The sequence below is a fragment of the Telopea speciosissima genome, chromosome 3, assembly GCF_018873765.1.
Source record: "Telopea speciosissima isolate NSW1024214 ecotype Mountain lineage chromosome 3, Tspe_v1, whole genome shotgun sequence".
Classification (NCBI taxonomy): Eukaryota; Viridiplantae; Streptophyta; class Magnoliopsida; order Proteales; family Proteaceae; genus Telopea; species Telopea speciosissima.
Genome location: NC_057918.1, coordinates 56,678,073 through 56,700,355, shown reverse-complemented (window position 1 = coordinate 56,700,355; position 22,283 = coordinate 56,678,073). Strand labels below are relative to the sequence as shown.

Genomic DNA, 22,283 nt, shown 5'->3' with positions numbered 1-22,283 from the left:
CTCAGAGTGTAGCACAAGTCTTCCTTCTTCTTATCTCTTCCTTTCCTTCTCTTCTTCTTCCTTTTCCTTCTCTTTCTCTCTTTCTCTCTTTCAGCTACAACAGCAAGGACGAAATGGCAGTAGGTCCTCTCTATTTATAGAGCTGGGATGACTAAGGCCTGTTTGGCCTCAGGGTCCATTTCCCAAGAATGCATTTTTTACTGCATTTTGGGCCATTCTGGCTGCACAGGTGGGGTCCACACAGCTCCAGGGGTGGGTAATGGTTCCTAAAATTTCCATCTACCCCTAGAGGGTGTTTATGGTCTGTATGGGTGGTTCCCACATGTCTGGAGTCCAATAAACCCATTTCAGCCACTCTAGGCGATTCTCTGGGTCTTTGGGCCAATCGCCCAGTGCATCACCCAGAGAATGCAGCATTGTCGTATAGGCCTTGGGCTTGCATAGGTGCTTGGCCTATGGCTTGGGCATTGCACCAACACCTCATCCAGGGTCTAACACACATTTGAACAAGTGTGGGCCCCACATATATATATAGGAGAGAGAGTACCTGGGGCTAATGTAGTATATCATGCTGTGGGCAGTGCAACTGCATGGGTCTGCAACCCATCTTCTAACAGGTATATAGGAGGACATCCTCGGGGGTTCTCCACTGAATTCAACCACTGGAGTGATGCTCCACAGTGTGTTTAGGTGTCTGGTCAAAGGTCCATGTCCTTCATCCAAAAATTCCAGTCAGTCAGGGGCAGGTTTGACACATATTGTTCTATTCTTTACTGTATTCTCTGGATGACTAAATCTCGCTACCAGTGGTACCATTACATATCGGCGTTGCACCCTGGTAGCCATCCCCAGTGTACCGTTATGTATCACCACCGCACACAAAAGACACGTCTCACTCGTGTTGTTACGTATCACCGTCACACGCCCCCAGTGTACCGTTACGTACCATCGTCACATATTGGAGGGGAGACCTTCACCACTTTACTTTCTTGAACCTCTAGTGTGCCTTTATTTTATTAAATTCTTATACTTTGCTTAACCTCACAGGAGCTTCCACATCAATGGGGTTGCCTGGTCTTGGTTTCTTACTTTGCTCAACCTCACAGGAGCTTCCATCTCAATGGGGTTGCCTGGTTTTGGTTTCTTGTCGTGCTTTACCTCACAGGAGATTCCACCTCAATAGAGTTACCTAGTTTTGACATCTTACTTTACTGAACTTTTTACTGTGTTGTCTACTATACTTTCTTTGCTCTATTGTGCTTTATTCTACCGTGCCTTTCTATACTTTGATGTCCATTACTGTACTCTACTATGTTCTCTATTGTACTTTCTTTACTCTGTTGTGCTTTACTATGCTTTGCTATCCTTTATTGTTCTATGTTGTTCTGTATTGTTATTATACTATCACAAATCTTATTATTCCTCATCTCACTTGGTAAAAACAACATAATAGCATTTCTTTTAATCAAAAGTACAATACAAACCCAGAGGGATAATAATAAACATGCTATTATTGGAAAACATGCAAAGATATCGCCGAATTCCCCTCTCATGTATGGGATACGTCAACCTTACTTGAATTACTTCAAATATTGCACCAAAGAAAACTAAAGAAACTCCCTATTGTGTCTCGAGTCTCCGAACTCGCTTCCTACATAAGCGTGTGCTTCATTTCTTTAGAATCTTAAGTGTCAAATTAAAATCTAAGGCTCTTTGGGAACAAGGTTCCCTTTCCCCCTTTACGCTTAGTTTACGTAGGCAGCCTAGGTCTCCCAAGTATGAATCAATTTCATATTTTGGGTTCTTAAATTGTTATATAAGTCACCCCTTTTTACCAACTTTGACTCTCATAAAATTAATCATTCCAGACCCTTTTAACCCTTTTAGTCTATTATACAGTATAACAAGATCATTTAGATCTAAAAAGAAAGCCCCTTAGAGAATCTCAAAAGCATAGTTATAATATTCAAGAATTTGGGTGATATTATGAGATGTCCTATCCTATTGGGCATACTCAATTTTGCCATCTCAGCAGCACATATAACCTTTAAACAAAGGTTTAGGGTCAAGGGAACAAACCTAAAATATCATGGCAAGATTTTTTAGTGCAAATGGTGCTATCTTGGTTAGCTTCCTTCTCACAAGCATGACAAAACTCAAAATCCAGCATTACAGCATGTTCTTAAAATTAATAGCATGCCCCACATCCAAGACAAGTATAGAGAATCAATAAACTAAAGTTCTCTTTAAACATCTACCATTTTAACATCCAAGATATAAAATAGTGCATTCCCCTCATCATCGGCATGTGCATCTTCTTGACATTTCCATCATATAATCCCTCAATTACATAACATATGGTTCTAACAACACATTGTCTAAATTTCAGCAACATGTATAGCACTTTATTTCATCCAAAATACCATAGAGAAAATCCAAAAGAAAGGGGATCTCAAAATACTAGACCCATAGCAAGGTCTATCTTCTTATTCCATTCTAGCTTTCTTTTTCTTCTACTTCAATTCTCTTTTTCTTTTCCTGTAGCTATGGCTGAGGCCACATGGACCTCAACCAAGCACCTTCACCCCCCCCCCCACACACACACATACAACACTCAAACTCTTCCTCTAGCTTATGCCCTTCTAATCCCTTGCTTCGCGCTCCTTCCTTTCACTTGATTTCTTCAATTTCAGCATTAGGAATCCAAACCTCTCACTGTTTTCCTTCCACAAGATGCGAAGAAATGATAAGAAAGCACTCTTCTTCTTGCTCTCAAAACCCAACCTTGAATCGCCCAAAAATCCCCTCTTGCAACCCAAGACTGTACACTCAAACCTCCATTGGAATAACCCCCATCAAGCCATCTCTCCTTCCCCATGATTTTTCCTCTCTCTCTCTCTCTCTCTTTCTTCTTAACGAATTTGCTTATATTTCCCCCTTTTAACCCTAGTTCATAATGATATTTTCATATTAAGTTATTAACCTTTATAAACCCTTATTTTTTCTTACAATCTAACTATGACCTAAATTATTGGGTCCAAAACTAACTTAAAGGTCCTTGACCAATTGGTTCCCTTGAACCGAACCAACCCAATAACCCATTCCAATAAATTGACCCAACTCATATGGAGAGTCCAATAACTTATATAAATAAATAAATAAATAAATATATATATATATATAATTACATTAATTTAATTAATCCCATGACCATATAATAAATCCCTTGTAAATTATTTAAATACCATATCATAAATTAGAATTTCTGGTTCTTACCTTCGAGTGGATACACTCATCTTCAGGTTCCAACGAAATCTGAATCTGCCAATGCCTGATAGCATCAACAAGAAAATTATAAGTCTAAATGGGATATAGGGTTTTACATAGAGACCTCCATTACTTGGACCGGTGTGAAGAATGGCCTTGGTGGTCTGATCCTTCACAAATAAATGTGAAGGATGAAGCTCAGAAAAGACACCATTATCATTAACAAATTTTTGCACAAAAGAAAGTAAAGACTTGGTAATGGAGGAACATGAAGAACGTCAGACAAACAAAAGGAAATAAAAGGAGGGGGGAGAGAGAGAAGCATAACCGATATGAATTGTTGGTTGTGGGAGTACTTATTGGAGCAGGCGTCTCCGGCAACATTAGTTTGCTGAGGGAGGAAGATCATAGGAAATCATGACTAAATATAAAGCTAAGAAGTTCGGTATAGGAGATGGCATCAAAACAAGCAAATAATGTGGGAACAATGTCCTTGAGATTCTACAAAGACCACAAAAGATATGGATCTTGAAATCTTTAGGAGAATTGGGAAACTGGTTCATCAGACTTTTGAACCAGTTCCTGAAGGCTGAGATGCAAGGAGAGAATCCTGGTTGTTGACGCAGATCCGAAAGCCATATAAAGAGCATATCAGATCGCTTTGCTCGTATCCTTACTGATGTCACATGAAACACCTCTTCAGAGAGGGAAACAATAATGAAACTCATCAGAGTGGAGTCTTGTTGATGCCAGTGAAGAGTGGCAGCGGAGGTAGAGGGGCATGGGAGTGTGCCATCATGATATCCAAAGAGTTGTTGTCCCTTGAGGAAGGGAACAATTTAAGTCTTCCAATATAGAAAATTCTTAGAATTCAGTTTGAGAGAAAGAGAGAGTGATGGACAGATTGAAGGGATGGATGGGAGAGGGAGGGGATAGAAGCAGTGGTGGGGGTTGTAATGGAAGATGAGTTGACGAAGGGGGAATCGTCAAACATGGTGGTGGTGGTGAAGAGAGGAACCGCCTAAAGATGGTGGGGGCGGAGAGAGAGAGAGAGAGAGAAATGTTGATTAGGGTTGGAGGGCATCTAATACCATGTCAATGTTGAATATTTTGATTGTATTTCATTCATTCACAATTGAAACATACATACAAGATAAGCCCTACTCGGCTAAGGCCTACAAGGAAAGGATGTACAAGGAAACTTAACACAATTAGAATCCTAACAAATATGGAAACCGAATATTGAGTTCCATTCAAATATGGTAACTCAATATTTGGTCAATATTTTATTGCTTGGAAGTGATCCGAGCAAGAATTGACCTTAAATTCTACTATAGTAGTGGAATATTTGGTTGTTGATAAGTAGTTGGAGTGTTTAGTTGACTAGACTTATGATAATTCCTAAGCCAGTAAAGCATCTTGTTGTTCTACAATGTGATAATAAGAGAGTATTTATATAAGCAATAGAGTTAAGGAACCATCTTGTAAGAGGATTAATCCAGCGAGCTGATGAGATCAACTTGAGGAATAATTTCTCAGTTCCTTTGGCACAGGGGTTGGTATTGATTCCAGGAGGTTCTCTGCTTGGTTGACTACCTTGGGGAAACCTTTTGTTTTCGTTTTGAGAAAGCAATCGGGTGGTTGATTTCTTAGCGAACTCTTCTTCTATCTCTTTGATTTCCTCTTCTTTCCTTGTAGATAAGGGCATTTCTCAGGATCTGTGACGTATCCTTCGGGAGATCAAAGTTGGCTTACCAGTTTTTCGTATGTAATTTCTTATTTTCTTTCGCTATGGAAAAGGGTGAGGTGTTTTGGTTTCGAGTTGAGAGTTATTGTTTCTCCTTGGGTTGGGGTAAGGCGGGTTATGTCCCTCCCCCATTGTACTTATTGGCTTTAAATCTTAATAAAGTTTAGGGGCTTCCCCGGATCCCAGATAATATTCATGTTAAAAAAAAGGCTAAATTACATGACACCCCCCAAAAATCGAATGATACTCAACTCACCCCCTCTTATTTGAAAATACTCACCCATCTCCCTGTATTAGAGCACTATATTACAACTTAGTCCCCACCAATAGTTTTATACGATTAACTTATGAAATTAACAAATTAAATATATTTAAATCCCTAAACTACCCTTGACTAGTGTAGAGTTACTATTTTACCCTTGAATATAAAAACCCCAAAATCGATCCTCTTCCTCACATGACTTGCAACTCAATCTCGATTTTTCTTCTCTCAGATTCCCTGCCCGGTCGAGTTCATAGGTTCTTCTCATAGGAAGGGCGGAAATGACTACCTCACCCCCCCTGGGTAGGGTGTTCGGGCAGGGGGTGAGGTCGTCATTTTCCAACCCCCTATGAGAGGAACCTACGAACCTGACCAGACAGGGAACCTGAGAGGAGTTAGATTCCTCAATCTCCGCCAGTCTAGTTGAGCTATGCATCGGAGAAGAAGATCCAAGAATTGACGAAAGAAATTTCGACTCTGGTGAGAGGAAATCCGATGATGTAGGGTTGCAGGGACTTGGATAGCTGCTCTAAATTCACGATTTTGCCTATTATCTTTCTTGCATGTGTGAATTTTGAACTGTGAAAGAGGGAGAGAAGAGAACGAGAGAGGTCTTATACTAAACGTTCGAAGGTTGGTTTATTCTTTACTTTCTAGTTTTTTCTTCCTCTTTTATAAATGAGGTTTCAATTTTCATTTCATTATCATTGTTAACAAAAATGGTAAGAGTGTGGGACTGAGATTGGTGGAGGTGACGGTGCAAACTGCAGATGCTTTTATCTTTATCTCTATGGCACTGGTGAAGTTCCAACCACCGGCAATGTTCGATCACAACAAAAGAAATGGAAAACTCTAGTTTCCCGATTGATCTGGAAGGAGAAGAGGGACCCAAAACCTCCGATCGGAGAAGGCGCAACACTAGCCTGAGATCTAGAAGACGAAAAACAAACCTTGAAAACCTCTTTTGCTTTTCTCCCTCTCTTTGATCTTTTTTTCTCGACTCCCCCTGATTTTTCCCTCTTGCTCTCTGAAACTAAAACGCTAATTTCTCGATCTCTTTCCCTTTTCCTTTTTTGATTTCACTCTCAAACCCCCTGATTTCTTAGTTTCCTTTTCTCGGTTTTCCTTTTCTTCTCTCTCAGTCTCCCTGATTTTTCATCTCTCAAATAAGAATCTGAGATTAGAAATCCAGATTTTTAGGTGATTTCATAAAACAGAAAATTAGAGTGTCACATTGACACCAAACTCAGATCGAAGAAGTCTTGAATGGAGTCCAATAATGACCAAAAGAATTAGACACATCTGATGTCAGATAGAAACTAATGCCAGATGCAAAACTGCCCAGAAATTGAAAAAAGAGAGAGAGAGAGAGAGTATCGCTTGCACTTGGAGAAAACTTAAATATCACAACAGCAACTGCAGGTACGGGTCGAGTGTCCTTGCTAATCAATCCCTAAAATCGCAGATGGAACCAATGGTTTGATGCAGAGACTAATTGAATCTCAATTCTGCCCAGAAAAATAGAGTATCACCAGCATTATGTGAATAAAACTTGATGTTGGTGGATGGGGAATTCCATGGAGAGCCAGATGTAGGGAATCTTCATTTGTTTTATTTGACTAAATCAAACGGTTTGTACAAAGGAATGGGTTGAGGTTAAATTTGTCATTTCACGTTTTATAATAATAGATTGTGGTTTTCCACTTCATTTAGTTTGTGTTGTTTTTGTTCTCCTTCCCCCCCCCCCCCATCTTTCTTGTATGCTCCCCTCTTTTTATTATTATTCTATTGTCTCTTTTGGGATTCATGTAGCTGATCCCATTACATTGGGATAAGGCTAGAATGTTGTTGTTATATATTAACGGGTTGGGGTTTTCCATAGGTCTTCACCTAAAATTGTTTACAACTAGGGGCATAATCAAACATTTTGTTCCTATGATCTTCACACTATGTGCTCTGAAGAATGTTGACTCCAGTACACAAGTCTGAGTGTACATATGGTGTATACATCGAACTATCACATGAGAATCTTGAATTAACTACTGTAAGGTGATTCAGGAACATAATTCTCATTAGTAGCTTACAATGTAATGATCTTGACCAATCTCTTAGGGATTTTTAAGCCCTCGGTTGCCTTACAAAGATCAAATAGAGGTAGAGGTAAGAGGAGTGGGAGTGAGGGCGAAAAGGGGAGTTGATTGGAAATCCTTATACAGAAAAGACTTATCGTGCTCGGATAGATTCTACTTGTGGAAGATGATGCTCTTGTGGAGTTCGTTGCCTATAGTAATAACCTTTAATTTAGTGAGATGGGATAGGGCAAGAAGAAGAAACAGAGGGAGGGAGGTTATCTTGTGGATTGTTCTTACGTTTGCGAGTGATTTCAATTGAGGTTCTCAATGTGGGATTTCAGTTGCACACAAAAGACTGAAATTCTCAACAAGGGATGCTTGATGGGAATAACGAGGGATTCTTAGCGAGGGATGCTCGATGATAGTTTAGATTGAGAGGGTGGGAGGGATTTTAATCGGTAACGTGTGTTTATTTTCCTTTAGATTGTTCTCTTTAACAAGGTGTTTTAGGCTGCAAAACACATATGTTTTGTTCTTCCAAACTTCTTCCTAAAGCCATAGATGTGCCTAAGGGTGTTAGTCGGTATGGTATCAAGAATCTGGTACGGTTTCGATATGGTACAGAAGATAGAAAGCAGATATTGAAACCGTACTGTACCAAATGCAAACTACATTTTCAATATTGATACCGTACCGACTCGATACGGTTTTGATACCGTATAGACTCATTACAATTTGTTTTCAGTATAAAAAACGGTTTGTATTCTATATTAAAAATGGTTTTTATTTGGTATCGAAAACATGATATTGACACGGCTCAATCAAATCAACTATCCATTAATTCTCGGGAGCTTTGATTTGATTGAGTTATTCCAACATCCCACTTTCACCCACAACCTACGATGATGAAGGAGATACAATAGAAGAATGGAAGATGAAAGAGCATGAACACTTGCCTCTTGTTGTTCTCATTTATACTTGCTGAGAGTTGTGGATGACATAGTTCAGGAATTTGACCAAGCTCTTCTTAAAGGATATCAATAGTGAGAAAAAGGGTCACTAATTGATTGTAGATTGAAATGTAGGAAAAGAGAAGGATTAACAAGAATTTCAATATAAACAAATATATCTTTCATGCTTCGAAACAAAATTAGGAATGAAAACTTAGGGTTCTAATTTTGTAGGTTTAGTACTTTGGTTATACACTTTAGCCTTGGTGTGGTACAAGTACGATATGGTAGAGGAAATTTGGTACGGTATCGGTACATACTGACGATTTTGTCTTAGAAACTGATACCATATTGTATCATACCTAGGGATGTAAATGGATATTCGTAAATCCATATTCGATCCGTGTTCGTATCCGTCCGAAACTAATCGGATACGAATATGATAATCCCCCTATCCAACCGATTATTATCCGATTTGTTTAACAGTCCGACCGTAATAAAATATCTGAAATACAACTCTGTGTTTGTCTATCCTTTTAAGTTAACTTATTGGATTTTGTTATCTTATTTTTATAAATTTATAAGTTAAGATAATGTGATCATTTTTCTAGATTTGCTATTGGTTTATATATATTGTTTTATGCAGTGATACATGAAATTACATATCTATTAAAAAATCAAAAGTAAAAAACGTAAGAGAATAAAAGACTAAGAAGAGTAGAAGAAAGGGTAGTTACTGGACTCTCAAGTCTCAATCTAACCCTCATCATTAAAACGGTAAATATGTCAACGGATAGTCGAAAAATCGTATTCGATCCATATTCATATCCATTTAGGAGAATCTGTATTCAAAAAATCACTATCCGAAAATTATCCGAATCCGTCCGAATATAATCGGATACGAATATGATAATACCACTATCCGACCGAATTTGATCCGTTTACATCCCTAATCATACCGAGAGATTCTATTTTCCCATACCGAAACTGTACAGAATTTGTACCGGTACGGTTTTATATGGTCGATTTTGATTTCGATTCCAAATTGACACCCTGAGACCTGAGCAGGTTCATTAAAGATCCCTTACTTTTTTGACCAAAACGCCCTTTGGTGAACCTGTTGCTATTGTCTGCATTTTTTTCCAGCTTCATTTTCCCACTTATTTCATTTCGCGAACTTTCTGCGTTTAAAAGGAAAGAAGAGAAAGACGACCTTTGAAGAAGAGCGAGAGAACTTTTCCTGCTTGCAAACTAATTCTTGATGGAATCCGGTGAGTGAGAAGCCCTGAAACTGAATGGTTACATGTTCTTATTGGTAATCTCTTTGCTCCGAAAGGATTCTAAGGTTAGGGTTTTCGTGTTAGTTCGTCTGAATTTGGTTTTATCTCTGATTTAACAACCCAGAGAGAAACTTCTGTGAAGTTTGTGTCTCTCCGTATAATGCGAGGAGAAAACCCCATAAAACACATTGAGATTATCTTCAAATTTTATTGGGTTCCTCTAATCATTTTTTTTGTTATAGCAGAGTGGAAGTTGAAGAAATTTTGACGTGTGTAATGTTATGGTGGTTTGGGGTTGTGGGTTTTGTTATGTCTTTCCTGTGAATAGCTTCGTACGATCGGTAAGTGAGGTGTTTTCTTAATATGTTCATCTTTGTTATGGTTCAGAGAACAGCCGAGGGGCGACTTCTGAAGGTGTTTCTGAAGTAGGGTGGTATATTTTGGGGCAAAACCAAGAATATGTTGGCCCCTATTCCTTCTCAGAGTTAAAAGGTGAGTTTTGTATCTTTTAGAGGTTGTTTATTTTTTCATGAGTATTTTCCTGTAGATTTTTGTATGGATCAGTGTCTTTGTTTCTCAGATTGAATTTCACAATTTCCCTTGTATTTCGTTCTCTCTTGATCTCAGCTTTACCTTGCACATGGTCCAGAAGATGGGCCTGCTTTGAGTCTTTGACTTCAAGTACGGCAAAGTCCTCAATCTAATTCCAACTATTTGGTTGTATTTATGTATGTTTAGTTCACCATACAGCACATCGTGATTATCATTTTTCTCTTTGAAGCAACATGATTCATTAATTAGTTCGATTTTCTTATTCAAGAGAAATTAGGATCTTGCCATTTACCATTGTGGAAAGTGGAATTTTTAATTGGCTATGGTTGATATGATTACCCACCCATTGATGGAGAAGCTGGTTTTTGTATGGAGGTGTCAATTTTGTGAACATATTGATTTTGCTTGTTGCTGTTGTCTCCCCTTTCCCTCATTAAGTGTTTTTATATCTTCACACAAGACAATTTTAGTGTCGCTGATTGCGAAAAAATTGTGGTATTTTCTCATTTTTGTGCATCATTCATTTGTTTGCAGCTGTCTAATGTAGAGGGTTTTTATTTAATTTTATTACAATTCTGATTTTACCTTCTAGGTGTGGGTGTGGGGGTGGGGGATGAAATGTCAGCAGTCAAAACTCTTGGCAAATTGCATTATCAATTCAAACTAGCAAAGTATTTGACACTCAAGAGAGAATAACCACTTTAATAGTCTTGCATGTTTTTTTCCTATGAAGGCTCTGTTTGTTTCTGCCGGAAATATTTTACAGGAATTGTCCTCCCTAAAGTAAAAAGGAAGTTGTATGAGAATTAAAAAAAATGAAAATATTTAACTGCATCGCAATACAAAGATTTGTGAAACAACTTCAACTTTAAATTTCTGGTTGTTGTTTTCCAAGAAAAGTAATGGCATCTTGGTTGTTCATACGATTGAGACCTATGGAGGATAATACTCCATCTGTCCATCATTTGGTTGGAAAAATTTTCCTTAATCAACTCTGCCCAAAATTTGCTTCATTGTCATGGATAAAATAAAAAATGGTACAAAATGATTTTGCAGAAAAAATATTTTCTGTCAAGGAGCCAAATCAAACTTCAAAGTAGAAGTTTAGGAATGTTCCTTTCCACTTCCCGCTTCAAAGTAGAAGTTTGGTCATAGTCGTTCCCACTTCTCTCACCAGAGAAGGAGAAATTAAAAAAAAAAAGAATGAAAAAAATTCAATAGGAGATAAAGTCCTGCTATTGGAATGCTTAAAGCTTATGGAACGGTATCTAGTGGCCTTGTAAATCTAATAGAAACTAGCTGTCTTCAACCCAGACATTTTTACACAGATTTCTCTTTTAAGCTCTGGGTCCCCCTAACTTAAATGAAGAGGCACATTATGTGTTCTTTGTGCTGTGGTCTATGTCCCCCCCTGCATAGGCCTGTCCACTGTGCATGACAGGTCCATTAGCCCAGCTGACTTGCTTTTTTGGGCTGAGCCGAGGCAGTGCATGCGTTACCAGGTGTTGGACTAATGCAAGATTTAATATCTTCTTATTTTTAGCAAGAAATAATTTTTCTGTTGCATCTCAAGTATTGAAGTGATTAAGTATCGCTTAGTTGAATGGTGCATATTTTATCTTAACTGGTTTAATTGACTCCTCCTTTTTTAGTGTGAGTGTAGGACTGGAATAAAGATTTCCATATTTATGTATGGATAATTATTTTGTTTCTTGTTTTCTCATTGGTTCGCAGATTTAAAAGGTTTTTTTTTTCCCCCTTTTGAATTTCAGTTCTGCCAGTAACCATTATAGCACGGTTTCAGGACAATTGTTCCATCTGTGTCATGTTCAAATGGTCTAATGAGCTATAGAACAACCTACTTAGCTGTATTTGCTTCGCCTGGGCAGAGCATTTCTCGAATGGATACGTCTCCGAAAACACACTCGTATGGTCAGAAGGGCGGAGTGATTGGCAGCTATTATCATCGATTCCTGAGTTACATAGTGGAATATCTTCACGGGGACCTGATTATTCTACTGCAGGTGAATATGTCACTTAGAGCACCTTAATCTCCAGTATCATGTATCTCACAATGGGCCTAACTGTGTAGTGACTTCCGAAAATGATGATGAACTTGCAAAATGGCAAAAGGAGGTTAGAGAGGCCGAGGTGGAAGCAGAGTTGTTGAAGAATGATGCTCCATCTGCTGATGTTGGTGGCTTTGATGAATTGAAACACTTGGAGGGAGATGATGGTGAAAGGCCTACGTCACCACCGGATGGTGAAGAAGAATTCACTGATGACGATGGAACTACTTACAAGTGGGATCATAGTCTGAGAGCATGGGTTCCTCAAGTAGGTGTTTGGACATATTAGTGTTTCATTTTTGTTCGTTTTTAGTATAAAGAGAAGGGCTAGAAAATGGTGTTATATTGTGTTGGAAGAGTATCTGTTCCTAATTTACAGAGAGAATTATTTAATTTCTTCATGGAACTTGTCTCTCTCTCTCTCTCTCGTATTTTTGTGGTCCTGTTAAAACATTACTAGAGTTGGTGAACTCTCTCTCTGTTGCCAGCTTGCCATCTGACAACATGGTGGGTGAATATGATAGAGAGCCCACCACTAATCCTAGTACTGAAGCTTCAGCTCAAAACAAATGGGGAAAGTGCCATAAAAGTGTGTTAACAGTGGCAGGATGCCAGGATTACAGCGACACTAGTACATTCTATTACAATGAAATGAGATTTTTTATTTTTTTATTTTATGGAACTTTAAATTCCCCTTTTAACCAATTCCTATGGTTGTTATGGATGAAATTTGAACTGTGAGATTGTGTCAAGTTCTCTATCATGGACCCATCCTCGTTTGTTCACTTGTCTTCCATGTTGCAAGGAAGAGTGTTTTTTACTTTATTGAGGTGGCAGGGGCTCTTTCTGGTTTTTAACCCTGTAGAATGAGGATTATTGGAACAATGTTTTGAGGAGCTTCGAGGTTTGGGACAGGTTGGGCCACTGTGCAGTTTGACGGTCCGGAATGGGAAGACACTAAAGCTGTTGGTTTGGTTGGTGTAAAAAAAGTACACTAACCAAAGAAGTAGTGTTTGAGTCTGTTTCTGGGTTGTTCCTTCTCGGCTGCTCTGTAAGGTCAAGATTAAGGGGTTCAGTTTGGTGGAGGCGTAATTGTTAACTTTGGATTCTCTGGGTGCTGGCATTCCTTTCATTTTGGGTGGTCCTTTGTTCTGGTTTTAGTAAAATTTCGTTTTTCCTTTTCTGGCATCTTTTCCAGGACAACTCAATCAGTAGAAGTGGGCAGTATGGTTTAGAAGATATGACGTTCTTGGAAGAAGAAGAGTTATTTCCCACATTAACGGTTGCTGAGACCTCTGTAAAAGAAAAGTCCAATGGTATGCCTGATGCAGAGCATGTGGAGGGTGGGGAAACGAAGCCTGATCTAAAGCGAAAATTGCTTGAGAAGCAGGCTGAGAAGAAGGTATTCCCCTCTCTTTTAAGTTTTCGCTTTATTTTTCCTCTCAACTTTGATAATATTTTCTGTTCTAATTTTGATTACAGAAAAACTAGCTGCATTGTAACTTTCTGTTTTGTTACTCTAATGTGATGGGTTTTGTTAGAATGTTTCTGTGGTCTGAGAACTTCCTTTCTTTTTGTGTTTTTCTTGGTGGCATACTAATAATTTGATTAATTAATCTGTTCTTTGGCTCTAGTCTGAAGATTTATACTTCTAGCTGTATGATGATTCTTATATTGTTGCATTCTTCCCTTTACAGGAAGCTAATAAACCTCCTGATAGTTGGTTCGATTTGAAAGTCAATACACATGTTTATGTGACTGGGTTGCCGGATGATGTTACTGCTGAGGAAGTAAGTCATGCCCCTTGTTCTTTATGCTCTGGCCTCCTGATGTGTTGTTCTAGGTAGGCAAAGTAAGAGTTGGAGAACACAATAACCACAAGACAGAATCACAGAAATCCAAGTAAGAAACAAAAGGGCTGAATATAGAAAGTTATGATATCTCAGAATCTAACGGTTGGATGGTGACGAAATTTTAGACATCTCAATAGGTTGGATCTGCTGCAACAGTGGATAATAGAAAATAGGAACTCAAAAAAGGCAGAATTAGTAACTTCTAAGACAATCAATAATAACTCACAATCCGTGGGTCAGTTGACCCTCAATTCTGGTCGAAGGTAAGGTGTACCAAGGAGCAATAATACTCAAAATTTAGACCAATCCAATGGCTGGATTGGCTGGACTGGAAACACAAAGTCCTGCAACTAGATTGGGTTGGAACAGTAACAATAACTGAGAACTGAAGAATGACACCTGCAGAACAGTGAACAAATAATGACAGAATAATAAATAGAGTAGAAGGGAATGCGGGGAAATAAAGGGTGAGAAAACAAATCAAACCTAGGAACCGATGGTTGTTGGAATACAACCTAAAACAGAGAATATGATGGAAAAAGCAGAATCCGTAGGGAAGAAATTAGGGTAGAAACTTGCAGGAAAAATGAGAAGACACTAGATATAATAAAAGCAACAATATAAGACTCCAAGAGGAGTGGATTATACCTAGAGATAGCCCCGGTAGAGAGGAGAGGTGATTGCTGGAAAATTGACAGTAGGAAATAAGAAGAAAAGAAAGAGAGGGGATGGGAAAGAGGCGGGGTTTTGGTCTCGTTTCACCACCAAGACCTTGGTTAGGTTTTATCATCCGCCACTCCAAGGTTTCACCACCTTTGTTGTTTCTACATCACCATAGATGCTTGCTGTCTCATAGAGAACGCTCATTATCTTTTTGCCAAATTTGTGGGAGGGGGTTTCTCTTCTTCTATTTATTAACTTGAATAGGTGTAATACAAAATGAGGGCGGGTCTCGGCGCAACATCAAGGTTGCTCATTGCGGCCTAGTGGTTGCAGGTTCAAGTAGGGAAACAGTCTCTCTGAGAAGTGGGGGTAAGGCTGCGTATGCTATGACCCTCCCCAGACCCCGCAGTGGCAGGAGCCTCTTTCACTAGGTACACCCTTATTTAGTTGTAATACAAAACAGAAACCTTAGCTACCTAGTAGCCTACAATAAAAAATAGATAAACCAAAGAGGAAAAAAATAACATTAAAAACATAGAAACTATAAAGGTAGATGTTTCCAACATGGGACCATAAAATATGTTGTCCAGCAACTCCATCAACCAGTGGCCCATTAGGAGACAAGATATGGGCCTTAATGTAGTGTAACTGAATGGCCTGTAATGGGCTTAAGTTATAACCAGAATATGGGCCTAAGTGTGGGCTTAAGTAAGTGTGCTGGTTTTAACTTAAACACTGGGCCTCAAATAGGGGTCTGTTTCTTCTTTCTACGCTGGTACATCCTTAGCTCTGCATCACCCCCTCTTTCCCTTTCTCTATGTTGTCCCCTACTCAAAGTTCCGTGGCTATTTCTATCACAATACATGGTTTTATCAACTGTAGTGTGTAGAAAAAATAAAATATTTTCTTGGAAGTTAACTGGATATCTGTTGGTAGCCCATTTGCATTGTTATCTAGTTGATGCTGCCTTCTAATGTGGGCATGTCTTGCAGGTAGTGGAAGTCTTTTCCAAGTGTGGTATTATAAAGGAGGTATGAACACAAGCTCTTTTGCTGTCATCATAATTACAATATTAAATGCATTTCCATATTTGAACTTACATAAGGAGGATGATCCTTGCACTTACCACTATTACTCAACCAAAGTCAGTAGCTCATGAATGCGCACACACACACAAACACGCAAGTACGCATGCACATATATCAATAACAAAGAATATTGAATAGATGTGTCTAGAAAACAGATCAGATGTTGAATTTCTTATTAACAGATCATAAGCAATTATATTGACCTGTATTAGATAACCCAGATGGCAGAGAGCCTTCTGCAATGCCTGTAGCAGGTCAGGAAGGAACATGTCTGGACACAATAGGGTTTCACAAGGGGGGGGGGAAAGGAAGGCTCACAACCCACACTTCTTTCAAAAAAGTAGTGTTTGAGTGAACTTCAAACACTTGAACATATTCTAGTAGAATTAAATAACCACTAAGCAACCAAGTAGACTCAAACACTAACACTGATTAGACTAACAATAGTTAGACTAACCTTAAGTAACCCACGACCTGTCAATGGCCCCAGATTAAAAATAAATTTACAAATAATGGCACTAGAATTTAATGGAATAGCAATAATACCCCCGACAAAATAAAATACTATCTAATTACCATCTACTGGCTTTATTTGGACCCAAACCTGAGCCCAATGGCTTAGAGAATAGACTGGACGTTTTGGGCTTTGGCATCCAAAGACTATTGTGTTTGTCCGGCCACTCTAATGCCACTTCATCAGGTACTCAATGAAAGTCTTAAGTTCTTGTTCATCTAGCAACAACAACACTAGCCTTATCCCAACTAAATGGGGTCAGCTACATCAATCCTTACCCTCCAATCAGCTCTATTCGAGGTCATACTTGATACAAGGCCTAAGCTACGCATGTCTTTCCTCACCACTTCTTCCAGAGTCATTCTTTGTCTGCCCCTGGCTCTTTTAGCTCCTTCAATCTGAATGAAATCACTCCTCCGTACTGGAGCATCTAAAAGCCTCGTTGGACATGGCCATGCCACCTCAAACAACTTCTTGTAGCTTATCATGTATCCTTCCTAGTTTTTCCACACATCCATCTCAACATCTCATCTTAGCTACACTTAAGTTTATCTAAATGATGCTTCTTAACTACTTAACATTCCGCACCATGCATCAAAGCCATTCATATGACTGTCCTATAAAAATTCCTCAAGTTTTAAAGGAATACGTCAATTACACAACACTTTGGACCATAGTACTAAATCTCACCAAATTTTGCCGAAATTACCGAAATTTCGGTGAGGTCGAGACAAAATGCACCATCGAAATGGAATAAGAACATATTTCGGTCGAAATTTCGGCCAGTTGTGACATTTCGCCGAAATATCGTCCTACTGTTACAAAGCCTAGTTGTAAAAGGGCATGAACTTATGGGTCTCAGTCGAAATTTTGACCGAGACCTCACCAGAGTGCTCTTTTTGCTCCCATTTCAACTCCAAAGGCTGGTTTTTTCTATTTTGAGGTTCATTCTTCGAATTTTTGTCACATCGTCGGAAATACTTGGGAAACATTGCATTGAAGCTTCTTCTCCACATATTTGAAGCCTTCTCCATTGTTCAAGGTAAAAGTTTTTTCTCCAAAAGTTTTTTTTTTTTTGAAAAAATTATGATCAATACATGTTGGTTGGTAGACGAGATCTTCTCATACCCTGGTTACCTAACCCACCAGCCATACATGCTGCCAATGTCATCATATCATAGTGGATCAATGGGTAGTTGTGGTTCTTCACAGTTTGGTGATCCATATCCTAGGATAGGTTACCTTCAGTATGTCGATGATGCAATTTACATGGCAACTATAAAGGATTATACTCGTTTCTTCTCCCAGACTATGACGTAGGATTCATATGTCCTTCAGTCAGAGAACAATGCATGTCGACTCTAGCGGACCATGAGTGGGGTCAATCCAAGAAAGCGCAACAGTTTTTACTAGTAGACAGTTGTATTAGGATTTACGAAAGTGTAAATGTGTATTGGGTATTATAATCTTGGCTATGTACTTAATTCTATGTTTATGACTTTATGAGTTTAAAGGCTACCGTTGAGATCTTTGTATGATTTACTTGTTAACTTGCTTATTATGTTTTCTAGTACTTAGGCAGTGTGTATTTAACTATTTATACAACTAGATCTCACCGTATACTATCAATCAAGGGTGCAAATCCAAAACACCACTTTGAGTGACTATTTTTGTGATATGAACATTTAAATATGTTTATATAGCTTACAATAGGGTTTCCATGAAGTATCAGTTCTTAATTTGACCTAAAACCCACTGAAATGACCTACCGAAATTGGGCCTAAAAAATACCAAATTTCGGCGAAATCTCGCCGAAATTTTGGTATCTCGCCCATTTTGGTCAGGCCAAAATGGGCTGAGACGAGATTTTAAACTATGCTCTGGACGCACCTCTCCACTTCATCCATTCTATTTTAATTCTCTGTGAAATATCATCCTCCATATCATCTTCTTTATTTATGATTGAGAGCCCAGATGCTTAAAGTTCTTGTTCATCTAGCAAATAGATAAATTGATTGTTTAGTGTTCGTGGATGACATTTGACTGCAATTTGATAAATGAAATCATGTTAAAGAAGAAGGGAATTGATGAAGATCCAATACCAAAGATTAAAATAAGAAAGATATTAGCTGTTCCGCAAATGGTTTTACATGAATTGGAGGAAGATACAATCATACAACTATATGTCGTTTTCTCTTTTTGTAAGTTAAGAATGTATGGAGAAATGATTTTGCCTAAAAACATTCGGAGATGTGGAGCATCATCATAGTTATCAAGGCAACACTGTGACCCAAGGCAGTGACCAGGTGCATGCAATATGAGTCTATAATGCATTACCGGTGGCCATTGCGAGAGTCACAGCTCACAGGTTAGTCGCAGAAGAGCAGAGTCGCATTGATTTCATGCATTATTTTACCAAATATGTACACATGCAAATAAAAAAAGTCAGAAAACTTATCTACTTTATATAACGTAAGTGTTGGTTTTGGGAATCGTAATGTGTCCATGAGACACCAGCCCACTTCTTTATTTATAATAATGAGATACGGAGTACAAAGACAATAGAGCCTCTAGGGCAACACCAAATAAACCCTAAGGACAATTCTATCGTTATACCCCATATTACAACACTCCCCCCCAAGTTAGTGCATGGATATCACATATGCCCAACTTGCACACAAGAGGAATACATACTTGAGTATTTAAACCCATAGTTGTCAAGGCGTCTAGGCGCCTTGATCGACTTGAATGCCTTGGTTGCCTAATTAGTGTTGCCTTGATTTTTGACCCTCTCCGACTCCTTGGGTTGCCTAGACGCTGTGACAATTATGTTTAAACCCTTAGTAAAAACATCAGCTAACTGGTCTCCAGACTTGACAAATGGAGTACAAATTAGTCCTTGTTTCAGCTTCTCTTTGATGAAATGGTGGTCAATCTCCACATGCTTTGTGCGATCATGCCGGACCGTATTGTGAGCAATACTGATAATAGATCTGTTGTCGCAGTAAAGCATCATAGGTAAAGATGTAGGAATAACGAAGGTCTTTCAACAGTCCCTGGAGGCCATATCAATTCGCAAATGCTATGGGACATGGCATAGAACTCAACTTCAACACTTGACCTAGCATTCTGGCAATGACAGATTGTTTCTTGCTCCGCCAAGTAACTAGGTTACCTCCAACAAAAGTGCAGTAACCAGATGTAGACCATAGATCATCAGGAGAGCTGGCCCAGTCAGAGTCGGTAAAGGCTTCCATCCGCAGGCGATCATGAGGGGAGAAAAGAATTTCCTTTCCTGGGGCAGACTTTAAGTACCGTAATATACAGGTCACAACTTCCAAATGTGATTTGTAAGGGTCATTCATGTATTGGTTAACCATGCTGAAAACAAAGGTGATGTCTGGCCGAGTATGGGAGAGAGAGATCAACTTTCCAATCAACCGTTGATACTGTCCTTTATCCATAAGGTCACCAGTCTTGCTAGAGAAACGAACATTTGCTTCAAGAGGAGTATCTGAAGGTTTACACTCTAACATACCAGTTTCAGATAACAAATCCAAAGTGTATTTCCGTTGAGAGAGAAACACCCTTTGGTAGAACGAGTAAACTCAATACCAAGAAAGTACCTCAATTGGCCAAGGTCCTTGATCTCAAATTCCTTCCCAATATATGATTTGAGAAGAGAAATTTCCTCAGTGTCGCAGCTAGTGACAACTATATCGTCCACATAGACGATAAGAATTGCAATCTTGGATCCAGATCATTTGATGAAGAGGATGTGATCAACATTGCTTTGTGTTTAACCAAAAAAGACCATCACACCCTGAAATCTTCCAAACCAAACTCGTGGGGACTGCTTTAATCCATAAAAAGCACATTCCAGCTTGCATACTTTTCCATGAATCTTCTGAGTAGCAGAACTAGGAGGAACATCCAGGTATTCTTCCAATTCACCATGGAGGAATGCATTTTCCATGTCCAGTTGTTGCAATTCCCATCCAAGGTTAACTGCACATGAAAAAATCACACGGATAGTGTTCATCTTCACGACTGGTGCAAATATCTCCTGGTAGTCAAGCCCATAAGTTTGCGTGAACCCCCTAGCAACCATCCTGGCCTTGTGTCAATCCATAGTACCATCCACATTTTGTATGATTGCAAATACCCACTTGCAACTTACTATCTTCTTCTGAGGAGGAAGATGTACTAAGTCCCAAGTGCCAATTTTTTTTTCTAGAGCCTGCATCTCTTCAATCATAGCTGCCTTCCATCGTGGGTCTTGAAGAACCTCTTGCCAATTCTTAGGAAGAGAGACAGAGGACAAAAAAGATACAAAAACACGGTATGATGGGTAAAGAGACTCATACGAAACCACTTGTGAAATAGGGTGTTGATTACAAGTTCCAACCCCTTTGCAGACAGCAATGGGAAGGTCTGGGGAAGGATCTGAAATAATAGGAATAGGAGATTTAGGAAAGATTACCAGGAGATGGTGGATCTGATGCAGGAGGATCTGGTTGATTGGGTAGGTTCGGTGCAGCTATGGTGGTGTCTATTTGCTTCCCATGAGCTCGACAGGTATAAACAATAGGAGCTGGAACCACTGCAATAGATTGGGGCTCCCCCTGCACAAAATAGTGATCGTTACCAATAAGAGAAGGCATATCGGGCATATCGAGCACATCATCACCAACCTATGGAGAATCTCCCCTTTGATGAGATGCCAGAGAAAAATAGGGCGCAACTTCATTAAAAATTATATCCATAGTGCGGTGGGATAGAGGATGGTAACATTTGTAGCCCTTTTGGGTAGGAGAATAACCCACGAACACACATTTCAATCCACACGGTTTCAATTTACTGGGATGCGGGTGGTTCCTTGCATAACACACATTCAAATACCTTTGGTGGAAGAAGAAAGGTATTGGATCCCTGGAGAGCCTGAAGAGGAAACCGAAAGTCCAGAATACGAGAAGGCATACGATTGATAAGGTAAGCAACAGTCTAGACCGCCTCACTCCAATATTGGGGTGGAACATGCATCTCAAACATGAGAGATCGGGCCACCTCTAGTAAATGACGGTTCTTGTGTTCGGCGACCCCATTCTGAGCAGGTGTATCAACACAACTTGTCTGACGGATAATTCCTTGAGCTGCAAGATATGCCTAGAATGCATCATCCATATACTCCATCTCATTATTACTTCGGAGAATCCGAATTTTTGCATTGAACAGGGTACGAACAAGATTGCGAAATAATTGAAAACATGCAAAACTTCACTCTTGTGGTGCATCATGTAAAGCCTAGTGACTCGGGTATGACAATGAATGACGCAAACCATTTATACCCAGAAACAAAAGTACAACGGGCAAGGCCCCACACATCTGAATGGATTAACATAAACGAAGAAACACTTCTAATATTTAAATTAGAATAAGAGGAACGGGTTTGCTTGGCTAAAATGCAAGCATCACAAAAAAGTTTCTTGGGATTACATGCGGAAAATAAATTGGGAAAGGTTCTAACTAAAGTGCCCACTGGAGGGTGTCCTAAACGCCTATGCCAAAGGAGCAACTCAGGAGAAGCAGCTGGAGCTGAAGCAAAAAAGGTCTGATGAGCATGACAGTTTGGTGGAGGAGCTTCGTCGAGCAAATAGAGACCACCATGAGCCCTACCAGTCACCAAAGCCAATAGTTTCCCCCATTACTAGATCCTGAAAAAGGCAATGAGATGGTAAAAAAGTCACTTCACAGTTAAGGTCAGAAGTGAGACGACTGATAGAAATAAGATTGGTAGCAAAATTAGGAACATGTAAATTGAATTCAATTGCAAAGTAGAACGTGTGATGGACCCCTTCCAAGAGATGGAGGGAAGAGAGCCATCAACAATGCAAACCTTGTCTTTATCAGAACAAGGAGAATATTTGAAAAAAAGGCTGGCAGTACCGGTCATGTGGTCAGAGGCA

General features: G+C 39.2%; 1 protein-coding gene across 4 annotated transcripts in view; it reads left to right on the top strand.

Annotated features, from left to right (window-relative positions):
• Window positions 1-9,511: 9,511 nt before the first annotated feature.
• Window positions 9,512-22,283, top strand: part of LOC122656645 (splicing factor U2AF-associated protein 2) — a 45,301-nt gene continuing 32,529 nt past the window's right edge. Inside the window, exons 1-7 of one of the 4 annotated variants that reach the window (XM_043851257.1) lie at window positions 9,517-9,569; window positions 9,966-10,070; window positions 12,020-12,154; window positions 12,223-12,467; window positions 13,398-13,601; window positions 13,897-13,989; window positions 15,708-15,746. In XM_043851257.1, coding sequence (XP_043707192.1) covers window positions 9,560-9,569; window positions 9,966-10,070; window positions 12,020-12,154; window positions 12,223-12,467; window positions 13,398-13,601; window positions 13,897-13,989; window positions 15,708-15,746 — 831 coding nt within the window. In that variant the 5' untranslated portion in view covers window positions 9,517-9,559. Of the gene's footprint in view, window positions 9,570-9,965; window positions 10,071-12,019; window positions 12,155-12,222; window positions 12,468-13,397; window positions 13,602-13,896; window positions 13,990-15,707; window positions 15,747-22,283 lie in introns of all 4 variants that reach the window. The other 3 variants (XM_043851254.1, XM_043851255.1, XM_043851256.1) reach the window with 3 other exon arrangements.